The sequence below is a fragment of the Tupaia chinensis genome, unplaced genomic scaffold (assembly GCF_000334495.1).
Source record: "Tupaia chinensis unplaced genomic scaffold, TupChi_1.0 Scaffold000235_1, whole genome shotgun sequence".
In the NCBI taxonomy this organism is placed as follows: domain Eukaryota; kingdom Metazoa; phylum Chordata; class Mammalia; order Scandentia; family Tupaiidae; genus Tupaia; species Tupaia belangeri.
In genome coordinates this window covers 4,305,778-4,322,115 of record NW_006159713.1, presented here as the reverse complement: position 1 = coordinate 4,322,115, position 16,338 = coordinate 4,305,778, and the positions used below count along the sequence as shown (strand labels likewise).

The window sequence follows — 16,338 nt, the reverse complement described above, 5'->3', positions numbered from 1 at the left end:
TCACATACATGTCGGGGAGTGTGAGGGAAGTAGGTATTGTCACACATTGCAGTTTGGAGTAAAAATTAATACAACATTTAAGAAGGATAATTGGCCATGTTTTCTAAGTTCAAACTGCGTATTCCCCTTGGACCTTGCAAATCTACTCCTGGATATTTTCCTTAAAGATTTACATAAAATATAACACTTGAATAAAGGTACTCATTACAGAACTATTTAGAATAGTATAAAATAAGGGGCAACCTAAATGTCCAATAACAGCTAAGTAAATTTCTGAACAACCATACAGTGGAATACTATATAGCTGTTAAAAAGAAAAAGGAAAAAAAAAACAATTTTTTTGTTTGTTTTGATGTAGAAAAACTTTCAAATTAAATTAAGTTTTTATTAAAAAGGTTAAGAATGGACCAGCAGATGGCATGGAGGTTTAGGTGCTGGATCTCACATGGCCGACTGCGTGGTTCAAATCCCAGACCCAGCAGCTTGAAAATCACCCAGAGCACATGTGCATGTGTGCCCAAAAGCCCAAGAGGAAACTGGAGAAGGGAGGGTAGCATGGTCATTTCTTCTGAGGATGGGGAGTGTGATTTCTCACTTTCTCTTTCTCACTCTCTGGTGAGCATATGCACCTTATAGCAAATTCTTAAAAAAAAAATAAATTTAGACAGCACTACATAGAATATACTACCATTGTAAGAAGCAGAAAAAAATACATTTGTGTGTGGATGTATATATGTATACATATATTTGTATAAAGGGTGTTCAAAAATTTCATAGAAAATGTATATTTGAAAAAACTATGCATGTATTTAAAAGTATTTTTTGCACCAAAATAAACTTATATTTTAATTCCATTTTTTATTAATTTTTTTGAAATCCCCACAAACATATATATCCATGTTTCTAAAGGACCAATTAGACTATCTGGGGAACATTGCACACGAACCCACTAGCACTGGTTGCCTTCACAGAGGGCGAATGGTAGCTGGGAGATGGGGGTGGGAACTTCTTTTTATTACATGTATTTTATATATGCTTTTCACTTTTCTATTATATGAATGCATTCATTACTAAAAATTAATTTTAAAAATACCGTAAAATGTAATTTTCCTTTACTTTATAATTTGATTTAATTAGCCTAAAAGTGACATTCCATTTCTGTTCTTATTTATAGATCTGTTAACTGAATAGGGCCAGCTGGTGGCATGGCAGTTAAGGATACTGGATCCTACATGACTGAGTATGAAGTTCAAGTTCCAGACCCGACAACTTTAAAAACATGCCAGGCTCATGTGCATGTGTGCCCAAAATCCCAAGAGGAGAATGAAGGAGAACAAACCAACGTGAGGCCATCCCCTCTGGAGGAGGATTTCTCACTTTTTCTCTCTCTGTCTCTCTCTAGCATATGCACATGCCTTGTAGCAAATTTAAAAAAATGAAAACAAATTAGAATTTAAAAAAAACTATGAATATGCACACGTTGAAAAAAAAAACTGGAAATAAACTCGTAAGAGGGGTTATCAGAGTGTGAACAATGCTTCCTCAGGCTCCTTGAAATTCCCTTTTGCCAAATGTCAGAGTCATCCCTGCCAGAGGGCTGCTGAAAACCTTCCTGGATAAAGACTCCTGGGTGGGGGGATTTACTGAAAGACTTTCATAGGATGAACGTCATCACAGAGAGTCAGGATTGACAGAGACAGGATAAGTGGGTGTTGTCACATTTCCCCAGCTTCCCATCTCCCTGCCCCAGTATTTTGGATGGAAAATTTATATGTGTTTTGTGATGAAAAAAAATTTATAAAAAAAAAAAAAAAAAAAAGTTTGCTAACATACATGTCGGGGAGTGTGAGGGAAGTAGGTATTGTCACACATTGCAGTTTGGAGTAAAAATTAATACAACATTTAAGAAGGATAATTGGCCATGTTTTCTAAGTTCAAACTGCGTATTCCCCTTGGACCTTGCAAATCTACTCCTGGATATTTTCCTTAAAGATTTACATAAAATATAACACTTGAATAAAGGTACTCATTACAGAACTATTTAGAATAGTATAAAATAAGGGGCAACCTAAATGTCCAATAACAGCTAAGTAAATTTCTGAACAACCATACAGTGGAATACTATATAGCTGTTAAAAAGAAAAAGGAAAAAAAAAACAATTTTTTTGTTTGTTTTGATGTAGAAAAACTTTCAAATTAAATTAAGTTTTTATTAAAAAGGTTAAGAATGGACCAGCAGATGGCATGGAGGTTTAGGTGCTGGATCTCACATGGCCGACTGCGTGGTTCAAATCCCAGACCCAGCAGCTTGAAAATCACCCAGAGCACATGTGCATGTGTGCCCAAAAGCCCAAGAGGAAACTGGAGAAGGGAGGGTAGCATGGTCATTTCTTCTGAGGATGGGGAGTGTGATTTCTCACTTTCTCTTTCTCACTCTCTGGTGAGCATATGCACCTTATAGCAAATTCTTAAAAAAAAAATAAATTTAGACAGCACTACATAGAATATACTACCATTGTAAGAAGCAGAAAAAAATACATTTGTGTGTGGATGTATATATGTATACATATATTTGTATAAAGGGTGTTCAAAAATTTCATAGAAAATGTATATTTGAAAAAACTATGCATGTATTTAAAAGTATTTTTTGCACCAAAATAAACTTATATTTTAATTCCATTTTTTATTAATTTTTTTGAAATCCCCACAAACATATATATCCATGTTTCTAAAGGACCAATTAGACTATCTGGGGAACATTGCACACGAACCCACTAGCACTGGTTGCCTTCACAGAGGGCGAATGGTAGCTGGGAGATGGGGGTGGGAACTTCTTTTTATTACATGTATTTTATATATGCTTTTCACTTTTCTATTATATGAATGCATTCATTACTAAAAATTAATTTTAAAAATACCGTAAAATGTAATTTTCCTTTACTTTATAATTTGATTTAATTAGCCTAAAAGTGACATTCCATTTCTGTTCTTATTTATAGATCTGTTAACTGAATAGGGCCAGCTGGTGGCATGGCAGTTAAGGATACTGGATCCTACATGACTGAGTATGAAGTTCAAGTTCCAGACCCGACAACTTTAAAAACATGCCAGGCTCATGTGCATGTGTGCCCAAAATCCCAAGAGGAGAATGAAGGAGAACAAACCAACGTGAGGCCATCCCCTCTGGAGGAGGATTTCTCACTTTTTCTCTCTCTGTCTCTCTCTAGCATATGCACATGCCTTGTAGCAAATTTAAAAAAATGAAAACAAATTAGAATTTAAAAAAAACTATGAATATGCACACGTTGAAAAAAAAAACTGGAAATAAACTCGTAAGAGGGGTTATCAGAGTGTGAACAATGCTTCCTCAGGCTCCTTGAAATTCCCTTTTGCCAAATGTCAGAGTCATCCCTGCCAGAGGGCTGCTGAAAACCTTCCTGGATAAAGACTCCTGGGTGGGGGGATTTACTGAAAGACTTTCATAGGATGAACGTCATCACAGAGAGTCAGGATTGACAGAGACAGGATAAGTGGGTGTTGTCACATTTCCCCAGCTTCCCATCTCCCTGCCCCAGGAAATGGCTGGTGTCATACCTTGGTCAATCTGGGTGAGAAGATGACCACAGAGTAGAAAAGGAGTCTGGGGTCAGAGATGGCTAAGAGAACTAAGCTCATACCCTTCAGATGCACAGAGACCTTGAGAACACTTTGGACTTCCTTAGAAAAGCAGAATGAGGGTTCACGCCGATGTTCTTAGCTCTCAAGGACTCAGGAAAATCCAGACGGCATGTGGTTGCACGGTCGTGCTTATATTATGGAGTAATCCTACACATAACCAAGTGCTCACCTGCCTTAGCACTTCTGCCTGGTTGTAGGTAGTGCATGTTTGTAATCTGAGGAACTCAAAGGCTTCCCATCTCCAGACAGCCTGTACCAATGGGCGGGCTGATCAAGTTCAATTTCTTTTTTTTTTTTAATGTGAGAGGGTGTGTGCATGTGAGAGAAAGAGAGAGTGTGTGAGCAACTCCCAACGGGACTGGGTCACACCCCAATCTATTTTCTTTTCCAATCCATCAGGATCCTGAGCATGTGCCTGGTGTGTTTTTCAAGCTGTAGGGGTCAGGACTTGAACACTGGCCCTGTGACTGGACAGCTTCCTCTGCACAGCGCTTAACCAATGTGCTATGGAGCTAGCCTAAGACCAATTTTTTTTTTTTGAGGGGGCAAGGAAGCAGAGACTTTCAAATCGCCTGAGCATTTTCCCTGCACGTAGAGTTTTGGCCAAAGTAGACTGACTGTCCAATCGTCCAAAAATGGATCCACCAGAAGTTTTTATGAAGTGTTTGCACTTGCACTAATTTGTTTAATCCTTCATCAAACTGGATAGAAAGCCAAGGAGAGATGCTGGGATGGCGTATTCACTTCCGGGCTTTGTCACATCACGGTTGTAGCTGTTGTAACAAGGTAGAGGTACCGACAACTGGTCAACTCAAATAACAGGACTCTACTATTGCAGTCTGGAAGCTAGAGACCTGAAATCGGGTGGTCTAAGTCAAGGACCATGCTCCCTCCAGAGACTTGAGGAGAAGATTCTTCCTAGCCTCTTCCAACTCTGGTGGCTGCTGGCAATTTTTGTCGTTCCTTGGATTGTTTTGGGTTGTTGGAAAAGTCATGACACATTTTAATACATCATGACTTTTCTGGCGACGCGATACCTCATTCCAACCTCTTTGTCCCTTGTCATATGGCCGTCTTCTGCTCTTCTCTCTCTGTTTTTATCTGCCCATCTCCTCTCACATAAGGGCATCGGTTGGATTAAGGGCTCTCCCTACTCTGGAATGACCTCACCTTAACTAGTTATATCTGCCACCACCCTATTTCCAAATAAGGTCACATTTGGAGGTATTTGAGGTTAGGACTTCAGCATACCTTTTTGGGGGACACAATTCAACCCAGAGCAGATGAAAGACGTACTAAGTTTTGCTGAATTTTCCTCAGTATGAGGATGGGGGTATAGGGAAGTTCATTCAGTCCTGAACACTGGACACCTCTGTGTCTGGTCCAGATAAGAGACTAAGCTTGTCCTAAAAAGCTTCCAGAGAACTTCCTTCTCTGCTTGTCTGCCTTCCTCAAGGAACCATTGCTCCCTCCCCTCGTGCGGTACTTTAAGGTTGACCAAGTACCGGGTGTACCTCGTCCCATTCAATCCATTGAACGTGCACTGAAGGATATATCACCATGCCTATTTTACAGGCAGGAAACCAAGGCGAGATGTGGTCACTCCTGAAGTATAAGTGGGCTTTGCAAAGTTTGTGGAGAAATGGAATTCATGCATGAGTTTATTATGGCACACACACAAAAAATTGAGATCCATGTGTAGTTTTTCATAATATATATTTTCCATGAACTTTTCAAATGACCTTTTAAAATGATCCTAACCCTAACTCTAACCCTAATTATTAACCCTAATAATCTTTTAAAATTATACTTGCTAGAGAGAGAGAGCCAAAGTACCCCCCCAGTGGGGTGTGGTCATGTCCAAAATCCCTTTTCCTCCATTTTCCCATCCCTTCAGGATTTGAGGCATGCATGCACATATACCTGGCTTGTTTCCCAAGCTACCGGGACTGGGATTCGAACTGCAGCCAGTCATGCCAGACCCAGCTTTCTACACACAGCATTCTATACACTGTGCTACCAGGCCAGCCCTCCATGAACTTTTTTTTTTCTTTTTTTTTTTGGAGAGGTTTTTGCTATAGGGCGTGTGCGCTCGCCAGACAGACAGAGACATAGAGACAGAAAGTGAGAAATCACCCCCCAGGGGGGATGGTCACGCCGCAATCCCTTCTCCTCCATTCTCCTCTAGGGATCTTGGGCACACACGCACACGCGCCCGGCGTGAGTTTTAAGCCACCGGGTCCAGGACACGAAAGGCGGTCGACTACCTGGGAGTTCAGCAACATAGCCATTACGCTAACTTCTTGTTCCCAGTCCTCCATGAACTTTTGATGAATCCCTCCTAAATGTGCGGAGAGCCCAGGTCTGTCCACCTCCCATGCCAGGTGCTGTGTTTCTGGAGACCAGGCAGGCGGCCATAATCAGTGGCCAGGTGGGCTATGGTTCAGTAAGGTTTGAGGAACACGCACTGGATGAGAACCTAGGTGTGCTTGGAAATTGGTTCCCCTCTCCCCTGTGTTCTTCACCACACCTGGAACTTCATAGGGCTTGTGGGAGGGGCCCTTTAAAAATCTCATAGAAAGATAGAAGTAAAGTTCAAGTTTATTTTGGTGCAAAAAAAAAAAATGAAATCCATGCATAGTTTTTAAATTTTTTTTCACAATAATACATTTTCCAAGAACTCTTTGAAGACCCCTAGTCTTTCTCCCTTAGGGGGGAAGACAATCAACTGAAGGGGTGAGGCTCCAGTTACTGACCCAGGGTCCACCCACTTCCTGCCGCTCCCAGGTTTTACAGGCTGGGATGCCCATTTTTCAAACTGCTTTTTGTGGTAGCAGAACCCCCAGCCTTTTAAAAAGAAAAATAAGAACCCCAACTTATAAAATGGATGCAAATGGGGCCTAAGGTGAGGGTCTCTCCCCAGCCCCCTCAAACAGCCACCTCAGGTCCTGGCTTTCTGAGTGAGAAAAGTGACAAAGAAAAGAAAAAGAAATGCAAGAAGCAAGTAACTAAATGATCCCCCGGTATTCGCCTATTATGGTTAAAAGGTGCACTAGCAGTAGTGTGTGGGGTTTGGACGGTACAGGATTCTAGTTAAAATGCTGAAGGTATGCTGAAGGTATTGTGGTTTTAGCGCATTCTCAACTGTTTTGGAGAAGGTGCTCTCTGCAACTTGTTTCAAAATGAGGTGTGAGAGAGAGGAAACCCGACTTCGGATACAGCAGCACTTCGTTGTATCAGAACCAGCAAATCCAGACAGTTCGACCTTATTCTCTTCCTTCTATTGTACTATTGAGTATGTTTGCAATTATGCGTAATAAAACTTTTTTTAGGCTCCAAAGGCTGAATCGTGCATAATGAACAATGCAACCTTGGTCACTCTTTGAAGAGCAACCACAAGTTGAAAGAAAAAAAGCAAGAGAAGGTGACTCCAGAAAGTGTCAGGAGCGTACACAGCGAGCGAAGCACAGCCACCTACCATGTCCCCCAACCTGGACAACCCTGTCCTGCCTTCCTCTGCTGCTGGCAACTCAGCTTCCAGACTCCCCAGGGTAGCAGCCTGCGCACCGCGGGGCCACCGGCACCCTGGCTGCCCACCGGCACCTTGGCTGTCCACCAGTCCAACTGTCCTTCCTCCTGGCTATTGGTATCACCTGCTCCAAGGCCTCTGGCATGCTCTCTTCCTTGTTCCACGCGGAGTTCGAACCCGAAACCGCCTGCCGCCCACACCGCCCCGGTCCGGTAGCTCGGCGGCGGCCAGCACTCACCCACTGCGCTCCCCAGTTCGCTGCGCGCTCCGGCTTGGCTGCGGTCTGCTGGAAACTGAAAGTAGCGGCGGAGAGCTGCCTAGCTCGAGCTTGGAACTGGCGGCGGCTGCCGAGAAATCACGTGGTTTCAAAGTACCAGCCAGGACTCCCTCGCACACTGCGCTGGGACTGGGCACACCCACTTTGCCGCAACTCGAGCGCCTCTGGGGCGATCTTGGCAAACCGGACCCTAGGACCCTTCCGAGAGACAGGCCAGGAGATGCAGGGGCACTCATGCCTCTCCGCCTCTCCCAGATGCCAAACTGAGGTATAGGGGTGCCGTTCCCGCACCTGGCTCACCAGAGAGGACCCGGCGGACAGGAGTCAGGGCGTTGCTGGAGGGACCCCGGCTAAGACCCCCCTCTCCCTGCCTCCTAGGAGACTAGACAGGGTGGAGGGGAGGAGGTGCACTGAGCAGAGGAGACCTGGAACCCCCTGACTCTGGGGGGGATTGCTGTCTAGGAGGAAAGGTAAGAATGCAGAGGCTACCTGTCTAAGTGACCTGCCAGGTGACCCAACAAACGCATCTCATTTCTCTTCGCCTTAAGCCTAAAATACAAGTATTCCCCCACTTCACAGAGGAGCACCTGAGGCTCAGGAGGGAGGTGATGGAAATTACCTGAGTCAGATCACAGGCCAGAGAGGGAGGTGCAAAGGAGGGAAGTGGGGAGATGGGTAAGAGAGTGCTGACTCCCCATTGAAAATTTTGTAAACCCCCCACCCCCCCAGGCGCCCTGGGATGAGGGGGCTCCTCTCCTCCTGCAAAAGGCATGTTCCTCCCCTGCCTTTGGGAAACCCTGGTTTTCTCCTGGGAACCGACTGTGAGTGGGTGGCGTCCTGGTCTTGGAGGCCTGCCTAGGTGAGAGGGTCTGGGCTCAGATGGGGACCCACCCTAGTCAGGACTTGGGGAGGTCAGGCCTGTTTGGCCAGCCCCTTGCCCTCTGGGACTCCATATCCCAGTCTGCTAACTGCACCCCTCCCGTGGTACAGGGGCAGGTAAGTGCCCTCCCAGCTCAGACCTGGGGAGATGCTTGCCAGCGACAATGAAGAAAGCTGGAGGAATGTACCCATTTTCCCTTCTGGAGCACAAAGGAGCCTCAGGGTCTTCTGGGGTCCCAGCCCGGCTGGGCTGTGCAAGGGTCAAGACTGGGTGACTTCTCTGCCTGCCTCTTGTGGTGATGAGAGTTTCTGTTCAAGGAAGGAGCTGCCGGGCTGCCAAGTTATCCTGGTAGAGATCTGGAGGCCTCCTGGAGGATTTGAACTTTCCCAGCACCTCCCCCCTCCTCTCCTGGGCGTACTCTTAGGTAGAGTAGGCTCCCAACTGGGGTCAAAGGCTAATCTGCCAAGGCCTAGAATTCCCACATTGGATTCAGGGACTGCTGAGACCACCAGAAGCTTCCCGCCCTCCCCCAATGATGCTCTGCGTTGGCTTAGGAAATCAGACTGTTGCTTGGGCCCTTAGGGAGAGAGAAGCCTGAGGCAGCCTTTGGAGGGGGCAGGAAATGGTTAGAAGGAGCCTGGCTCAGAAGATGGTGTCCCCTGATCCCTATTCTTCCCAGATCTGAGGGGGTATCTCACTGCTGAGCTCCACTCAGCCCCTCTCTCCCTGGTCATTAAAATAAAGGCCACACCCCTTTGCCCCTCCCATGTCATGGCCTCATCACTCACCCTTTCCTCTCTCCTCTCTCTGCCTCACAGGCCTCCTTGAGATTTCTTGAATCTGCCATGATTCCCTCTCCCCCGGGGACTTTGCACACATCAGTGTCTACTATGCTTCTCCCCACCCCTTCTCACTTGGCCAATGAGTTTGGAGGGTACTCCACACACCTGGAGGAAGTTGAACCTGGCACCTCCCAAGACTGAGATGGTAGGAAGAGACCTTTTGTGCTGTAGCTTGAGGGCCAGAAGGTGAAGATAGGATTTGAGCATAAAATCTCAGCCAATCAGAACTTCAGGTCCTGGGATAGGGGGTGGGGTGGTCCAAGGATGGACAGCAGCTGGGATGGAGGATTCCCTAATTGGCAACTGATGACCCCCCCTTGGGAATCCCCCACCTCAAGGCTCTAGATGCCTTAGGCCCTGGCCCAGGATCCAAGGCTGGCCCTGTTTCCTCCTTCCTGCCCATTGTGTGAGCTACCCAAGGTCCCCGAGCAGCTTCCTTTTTCCGTTTGCATCTGTGTTAGATTCTGCTGCTCCTGAGGACCCTGACGGATACATCCTCTGAGTCCTGGTCACCTGCTCTCCCTCAGAGGCCTGCTGAGTGAGCTGTGGATGGTGCACATGAACTTAGAGGGGGAGATACTGGAGGGTGGATGGGTGACTGACATAGATTCCCAGACAGGTTGGGGCTTGATCTGGCCTTGGAAGGGTGGTAGGGGCTCTGGAGGGCTGTTGGGAACAGAAGGGATCCTGCCAGGGTTGGGTCTGATTGGGACTGTCCAGCAGAGAAGGCAGCCCCAGTGTGATAGGAACAGGAAGTTCTGGCTGGGAGCAGTGGATTCTAAGAGATGCGTTTGGAAGATACTCAGGGGCCTGATCAGGGACAGCCTTGAATGCCTAGGTGAGAGCTTTGGACTTCTTCTCCCTGGCACTGAGGAGCTCGGAGGGTGTGGGAGCAGCTGCCATGGAAGGGTAGAAAGGAGGATGGACTGCCAGGGCTGGGCTTGACAGCTTGGTGTAGGAAAGGGACAGGACCAGTGACAAATGTCCCTCCCTCTCCCCACCTTCCTGTCCCCCAGACACAAAAGCACCACCCTCCCAGCTCTTAGACACAGCATTTTAATGTCAACAGGCCTTTAGGGTAGGGAGTGCTGGGAGCCAGTTTCCACCTCCCTTCACCCCTGATCCCAACCATGATGGGCGATGGACGGAGACCCCAGGGTTCTGGCCATGAGCCTGGTTCATGCCTTCTGGTATGAACTCCATCTCAACCTCTTTGGAAGCATCTAACTCAAGCTCTGGAGGAAGTCCACCAGCAGGTGCTCAGGGAAGCCGAAGTCCATCTGCAGCAGCAGGAAGCCCTAGGAGCGGGAAGAGGGGAGAGGGGTGGGCTGGCTGACTCCCAGGCCACCAGGAGTGAGATGGCGAGGGCTCCCTCTGCCTGTTCCCAGCAGCAGGTCCCCCTGAGAATGCTGTCTGGGGGCTCCCTCCCAGGACACTGGGCCAGCAGTAGGCTTTATACTCACATCCTGAGTGATAATCTCAGGGTCGATGATTTCAAAGAGGTCCAGGCCTTTGCTGTTCATGAAGGCTGTGAACACCACCTCGAGCCCTGGGGCAAGGAAGGAAGCCCCAGTCAGCCTTCTTGGGGAGCAGGACCATTCTGAAGCTCATGGACCATATCCATAAATATTGGTTTCACTTTGATCGATTATAGAAGGTATATCAAGTGCTCCTGGGGGTGAGGGGTGGCAGAGGCGGCCTGCTGTCAGGACTGCTCCTCTCCTGCCCCAACAAATTCTACTCTGCCCCAACCTTAAGCCCCTGCCCACAATGGCCACAGTTCTACAAGTAGCTGGGTCCACCCTGCTTAGAAGGACACTTAGGGAGCAACTGTCGCCCCTCAGCCTGTCCTGGCGGTCACTCCACACCCTGCAAAGCTTCTTGAAGTATTCTGTGCAATCGCAGAGTGGCGTCCCTGCATAACTTCTAGAACACAATGTAATACATCCCCATAGTCCCATAGTGTTAGCTCCACAGTACAGATGGGGAAAACTGAGGTCCAGCGAGGCCAAGACATGCAGCCAGAATACTCTTCCTCTCCTCTCCTCTCCTCTCCTCTCCTCTCCTCTCCTCTCCTCTCTTCCAAAGCCACGTGGAAAAGCAGGTGGTCAAAACAAAGGCACAGCTGGCTCAATATGCTCTTTGGAGAAAAGAGCAGAAAACAGTGGGCAGAGCCTTGTTCAAAACACCCCGGGTGAGGGGTGGCAGAGGCGGCCTGCTGTCAGGACTGCTCCTCTCCTGCCCCAACAAATTCTACTCTGCCCCAACCTTAAGCCCCTGCCCACAATGGCCACAGTTCTACAAGTAGCTGGGTCCACCCTGCTTAGAAGGACACTTAGGGAGCAACTGTCGCCCCTCAGCCTGTCCTGGCGGTCACTCCACACCCTGCAAAGCTTCTTGAAGTATTCTGTGCAATCGCAGAGTGGCGTCCCTGCATAACTTCTAGAACACAATGTAATACATCCCCATAGTCCCATAGTGTTAGCTCCACAGTACAGATGGGGAAAACTGAGGTCCAGCGAGGCCAAGACATGCAGCCAGAATACTCTTCCTCTCCTCTCCTCTCCTCTCCTCTCCTCTCCTCTCCTCTCTTCCAAAGCCACGTGGAAAAGCAGGTGTTCAAAACAAAGGCACAGCTGGCTCAATATGCTCTTTGGAGAAAAGAGCAGAAAACAGTTGGCAGAGCCTTGTTCAAAACACCCCTGGCACATCCCTGATATGGTATCTGAGATGCCATTGTTAGGATCCCTGCGTACGGACAAATATCCTACAACGTTAGGGTCAAAAGGGAATTTGGAGATCATCAAGTCTAGCTCTCATTTTACAGAAAAGGAAACTGAGGCTCAGGGCTGAGCTAGAACTGGTCTTGGCCCCCCAGAGCATGCTCATTCTGCAGCATTGAGTTGCCATTAGGAGACCTGCATCCTTAAAATGGATTGGGTCATCTTCCCATGGGGTGGCAGAGAGCATGTTCTCCAGGTAAAGCAGAATCAGGATTCGCACATCTGCCTGAGTCATTGGCAAGCGCTGTCACCGGCAGGGAGAGGTGCCTTGCGGGAGGGGACCGGAGCACTGAGTGTCAGTGGCTGGACAGTCAGAGGCACTTGGAGCCCCCTTGGAAGGCCTGCTAGGTGAAGTGAGAGCCCTTCATCAGGCTTGGCAACCCCCAACCTCTGGTCCAGCCCACACTTACGAGACATGACCTCGGGGATGCCCACTGTGGTGATGATCGATTGCAGAAGGTTCTGGATGGACTCGGAGCGGCTCTGCCAATCAGAGGCCATTGGTGAGTGCTCCCTGGGAGCATGGAATTGTCCCAGGGCGCAGGTGACCACACAGCCAGGGTGAGTATTTGTCTACATGCCCCTCTATGAAGATGTATATCCAGCCCACCTCTCTCCTCCTGTCCCCAAGATCATTCCTACCCTGTCCATCCCAGGCCCTAGAAGGGCCAGGATTGTCCTACCTTTCCACAGAGAGAAAACAGAGGCCCAGGATGAAGCCCAGTGTCCTCAGTCCCCCACCCAATCCGCACCATCCTGATCCCATTTCTGCAACACAAAGGTTCTTTCAACAGATACATCAGGGGGCAAGGTCACAAGGAACACAGCAGGGACCATGTGGTCTCATTCTTTTGGTCCCGTTGCCTGATTTCATTAGGGCCTTCTGTCTGCTTTCTTTAAGACATCAGTTCCTGTAGGGCTATTTCTCCCAGTTTCCCCAAGACCACTTACCTCACTCAAGTTGGAAACAGTGTTTGTCTTAATCCTAAAATCAAAAAGAGATGAGAATTTGACCCTCTCTTGGGTCCTTCCTGTAACACCCCCAGAAAAGAAACTCTAGGAATAATTCTAAGTGCTCCTGTCTAAATTCAATACCCCCCATAAGAGAACCCTTAGAGTGCTTTCTTGGGAGTGGTTCTGTCTTTCTGCTAGGTCCTCCCTCCATTCCTCACGGTACCTCTTCTCCCTATTTAAGACTCTAGGTGAGCATCTTATCTCCCCACATCCAACCCCAAGTCCTGGAAGGAAAGAGTTATATTTTCTCACCACACCCCAGTCCTGCACCTGACACCAGAGTGGCCAGGGAGAGACTTTCTGAGCCAACCACCCCTTCCCCTCTCTGCAGCACATACTGGAAATCCAAGAGTCTTAAGAAGAGCTTTTTCTTGGAATAGGAGGCCTGGACAGTAGTGATGACATCCTGGGGAGAGAAAGCAGATTTGCTGTGAGCCAGAGCCTCTCTCCCAGCCCAAGACCATCGATACCGCTCTAAGCAATCAGACAGGCGTGGGGAGAAGGAGATCCTGGGGAAATCTTGGGATCAGACCTAGCGACTGGTCTTCCAAACACTGAGGGAAGTTCCCCAGCACCTGTGGCTTTGGGGTTAGGACTGAGTGGTCACGTGGGCATGTCCCATCCTAGTTTCTGACTTAGTCACATTATTAATCACTTCTTGCTGGCTGGTCAGAAACAAGCATGGACCAGGATGGTTAGGCATGGCTCCCTTCCTCCACTTCCCCAATGAAGCCATGGCCAAACGAGATGAAGCTTCCTCTCCTGGTAGTTAGGTCTATCTGCATTTCTACACGCTAGAGACTACATACTCTACTGGGTCATCGGAAAAGTCAAAATGTATTTTTCTATGCAAAAATGTGTCATGACTTTTCGGATGATCCAATAGATTGGAACAGCTCCAAGTATGGCCCTTTGACCGCAATGTCATTGCCGCAAGAGAGGGAACTTAGAAATGCAGTTCTCACGCTGTGCCCAAGACCTAACAAATCAGAACCTTTGTGGGTGGATACATGAGTCTGTGCTTGAACAATCCCTCCAGGTAATTCTAACGTACACCCCAGTTTGGACATGGCATTGGGTAACTTCAAATAGCTCCTTGATTTCGAGTTATCAGTTGCACAAGCACTTTCCCTGACCAGACTGAATTAGATATTCTATAGTTTTCTGTTTGACTAGTGACTTGTTTATCTCTGCCCATTACTCTAAGCTTCATGAGGTCAGGAACATATGGGCCAGGCCCAAAGTAAGAACTTAACAGATGTTGTTGAAAATGATTAAGTGTGGGCTAGCCCTGCAGTCTAGTGGTGAAGGAAGCCAGATTCCACATGGCTGACTGTGTGGTTAATATCCTGACCCTGGTAGCTTGAGAAGCATACCAGGCATGTGGGTCCCCAATCTCAACAGGATGGAGAAATGGAAGAGAAAGGATTGCAGAGTGACCATGCCCCAGTAGAGGGGATGCTTACTTCCTCTCTCTCTCTCTCTCTCTCTCTCTCTGTGTATCTCTTTGGCAAGCACACGTGCCCTCTGGCAAGTTAAACAATAATAATAAAAGCAATTTATCAATTAAGGAAAGTAAATGACTGACTGAATGAATGTGCTGAGGATATAGAAACTGTTGACTCTGGTATGAATGCGACTTGTGATCTTGAACAACCGTGGTTGATTCTAGGCCTCTGGAGCTCCCTCTGTACAGTGAAGGGGTGGGCCCAGCTGACCCTCAAGAGTAACTGCACTTCCCATCATTCCAGAAGGGGCTCAGTTTGAGACCTCAGCAATCCAGCCATCCTTCAACAGCATCAAATATGTCGTCTGTTCCCACTCCCCACTCCAGAGCGTTCTGTAGTTCTGCTTCCTCCTTCAGGCCTTTCAGCCTCACGGTCTTGACATACTTTGAATCCAAAACAATTCCTTCCCCTAAGCCACACTGGAATTTCCCTTCTCAGGCCCTATTTATATCTTTCCCTTGGCCAGGACACCTTCCCGCAGCCCTGTCCCTTGAGATGTAGCCAAAACTGCCTTCTGAAAGCATTCTACTAATGGTTTCGATATGGTTTGTCCCCCAAAGGTTCATGTGCTGGAAGCTTGGTCCCCAGTGTAATTGTGTTGAGGTGACAGGACCTTAGGAAGTGGGGCCTACTGGATGATGTTTAGATCGTAGGCGCCCCATCTTCATGAATAGATTAATGCCATCTTGAGAGAAGAAATGAGATTGCTTTCTCTCAGAAATGGATTAATTCTCATGAGCACGAGTTGCTATAAAAGGAAGATGACTTCTCACAGGTGACGCTCTCTGTTTGCACACACACACACACACACACACCTCTTTCTCTCTGCTTCTGTCAGCCATGTTGCAATACAGCACTAGAGGCTGGCCAGATAGTAGCCCCATGCTCTTTGACTTTCTAGAATCATGAGCCAAATAAACATCTACTCTTTATAAAACACCCAGTCTTGGCTATCAATACAACACTCCCTTCAGATTTGGCCAGGCATAAGTCCTAGTTAACACAGGTTTCTAAAAACTGTTAATGTACACAGACTGATTCAAAAGTAAGAAGGGAAGTCTTCAGGAGAAATGAGAGAGGAGGACTAGAAAAGTCAAGGTGGGGGGCCAGCAGTGGCATAGTGGTTGGGGCGCTAGACTCCCACATGGTCAACTGCAGTTTGAATCCTGGACCTAGAGGTCTGAAACTCATGCTGGGAGTGTGTGCATGCGTGCCTCAAATCCCAAGTAGAGAAGGGATTACAACATGGCCATCCCCTCTGGAGAGTGATTTCTTACTTTCTGTCTCTGTCTCTCCAGTGAGTATACAAGCCCTATGGCAAACATCTCTCAAAAAAACAAAAAAGGATAGGAAAAGTCAAGGCAGGAAAGGAGGAAAGGGTGGTTGGCAGGTGTTTGTTATAATATAACAATAATTCTGTGCTTGACCAAACTTTAATTAGGCTCCTGAATCTTTTTCTAGGCCCATCTGTGCATCTTTATAAAATCCAGGTCTAGCAAGAACCCCCTACTCTTGATAACTGAGCACCCTCAATACTTGATCGGGTTCTTCACTCTTCCCATTCCTCAGGTGATGTCTGATCACCCTGGCCTGTCCTCAGCAAGAATCCTATTAGATCAGTTCAGCCAGAATGCTTTCTTTTTAAAAAAATTTTAAAGATTTATTTTATCTATATTTTATTTTTAAATTTGACCAGAGAGGAACAGAGAGAGAGAAGAAAAGAGAGAAAGCAAGTTGCCAGGTCTGGGACTCGAACCACCATCGGCCATGTGGGCGCCCAGGGCCCTTAACCACCATGCCACCTGCGGGCCTCAGAATGCTTTCTTT

At 47.4% G+C, this 16,338-nt stretch overlaps 2 protein-coding genes across 3 annotated transcripts in view; both read right to left on the bottom strand.

Annotated features, from left to right (window-relative positions):
* The window catches only part of NLRC5 (NLR family CARD domain containing 5), a 108,278-nt gene extending 100,729 nt beyond the window's left edge, over window positions 1–7,549 (bottom strand). For both annotated transcript variants that reach the window (XM_027771846.1, XM_006148406.3), the window contains exon 1: window positions 7,446–7,549. The gene's annotated coding sequence lies outside the window, so the exon portion shown is untranslated. The remainder of the gene's footprint in view (window positions 1–7,445) is intronic.
* Window positions 7,550–10,246: 2,697 nt separating this feature from the next.
* The window catches only part of CETP (cholesteryl ester transfer protein), a 24,553-nt gene continuing 18,461 nt past the window's right edge, over window positions 10,247–16,338 (bottom strand). The window contains exons 12-16 of the mRNA XM_006148405.3: window positions 13,342–13,409; window positions 12,941–12,974; window positions 12,400–12,472; window positions 10,670–10,755; window positions 10,247–10,504 (exon numbers count right to left, since the gene is read on the bottom strand). Of these exons, the coding sequence (XP_006148467.1) occupies window positions 10,430–10,504; window positions 10,670–10,755; window positions 12,400–12,472; window positions 12,941–12,974; window positions 13,342–13,409 (336 nt within the window). The 3' untranslated portion in view covers window positions 10,247–10,429. The remainder of the gene's footprint in view (window positions 10,505–10,669; window positions 10,756–12,399; window positions 12,473–12,940; window positions 12,975–13,341; window positions 13,410–16,338) is intronic.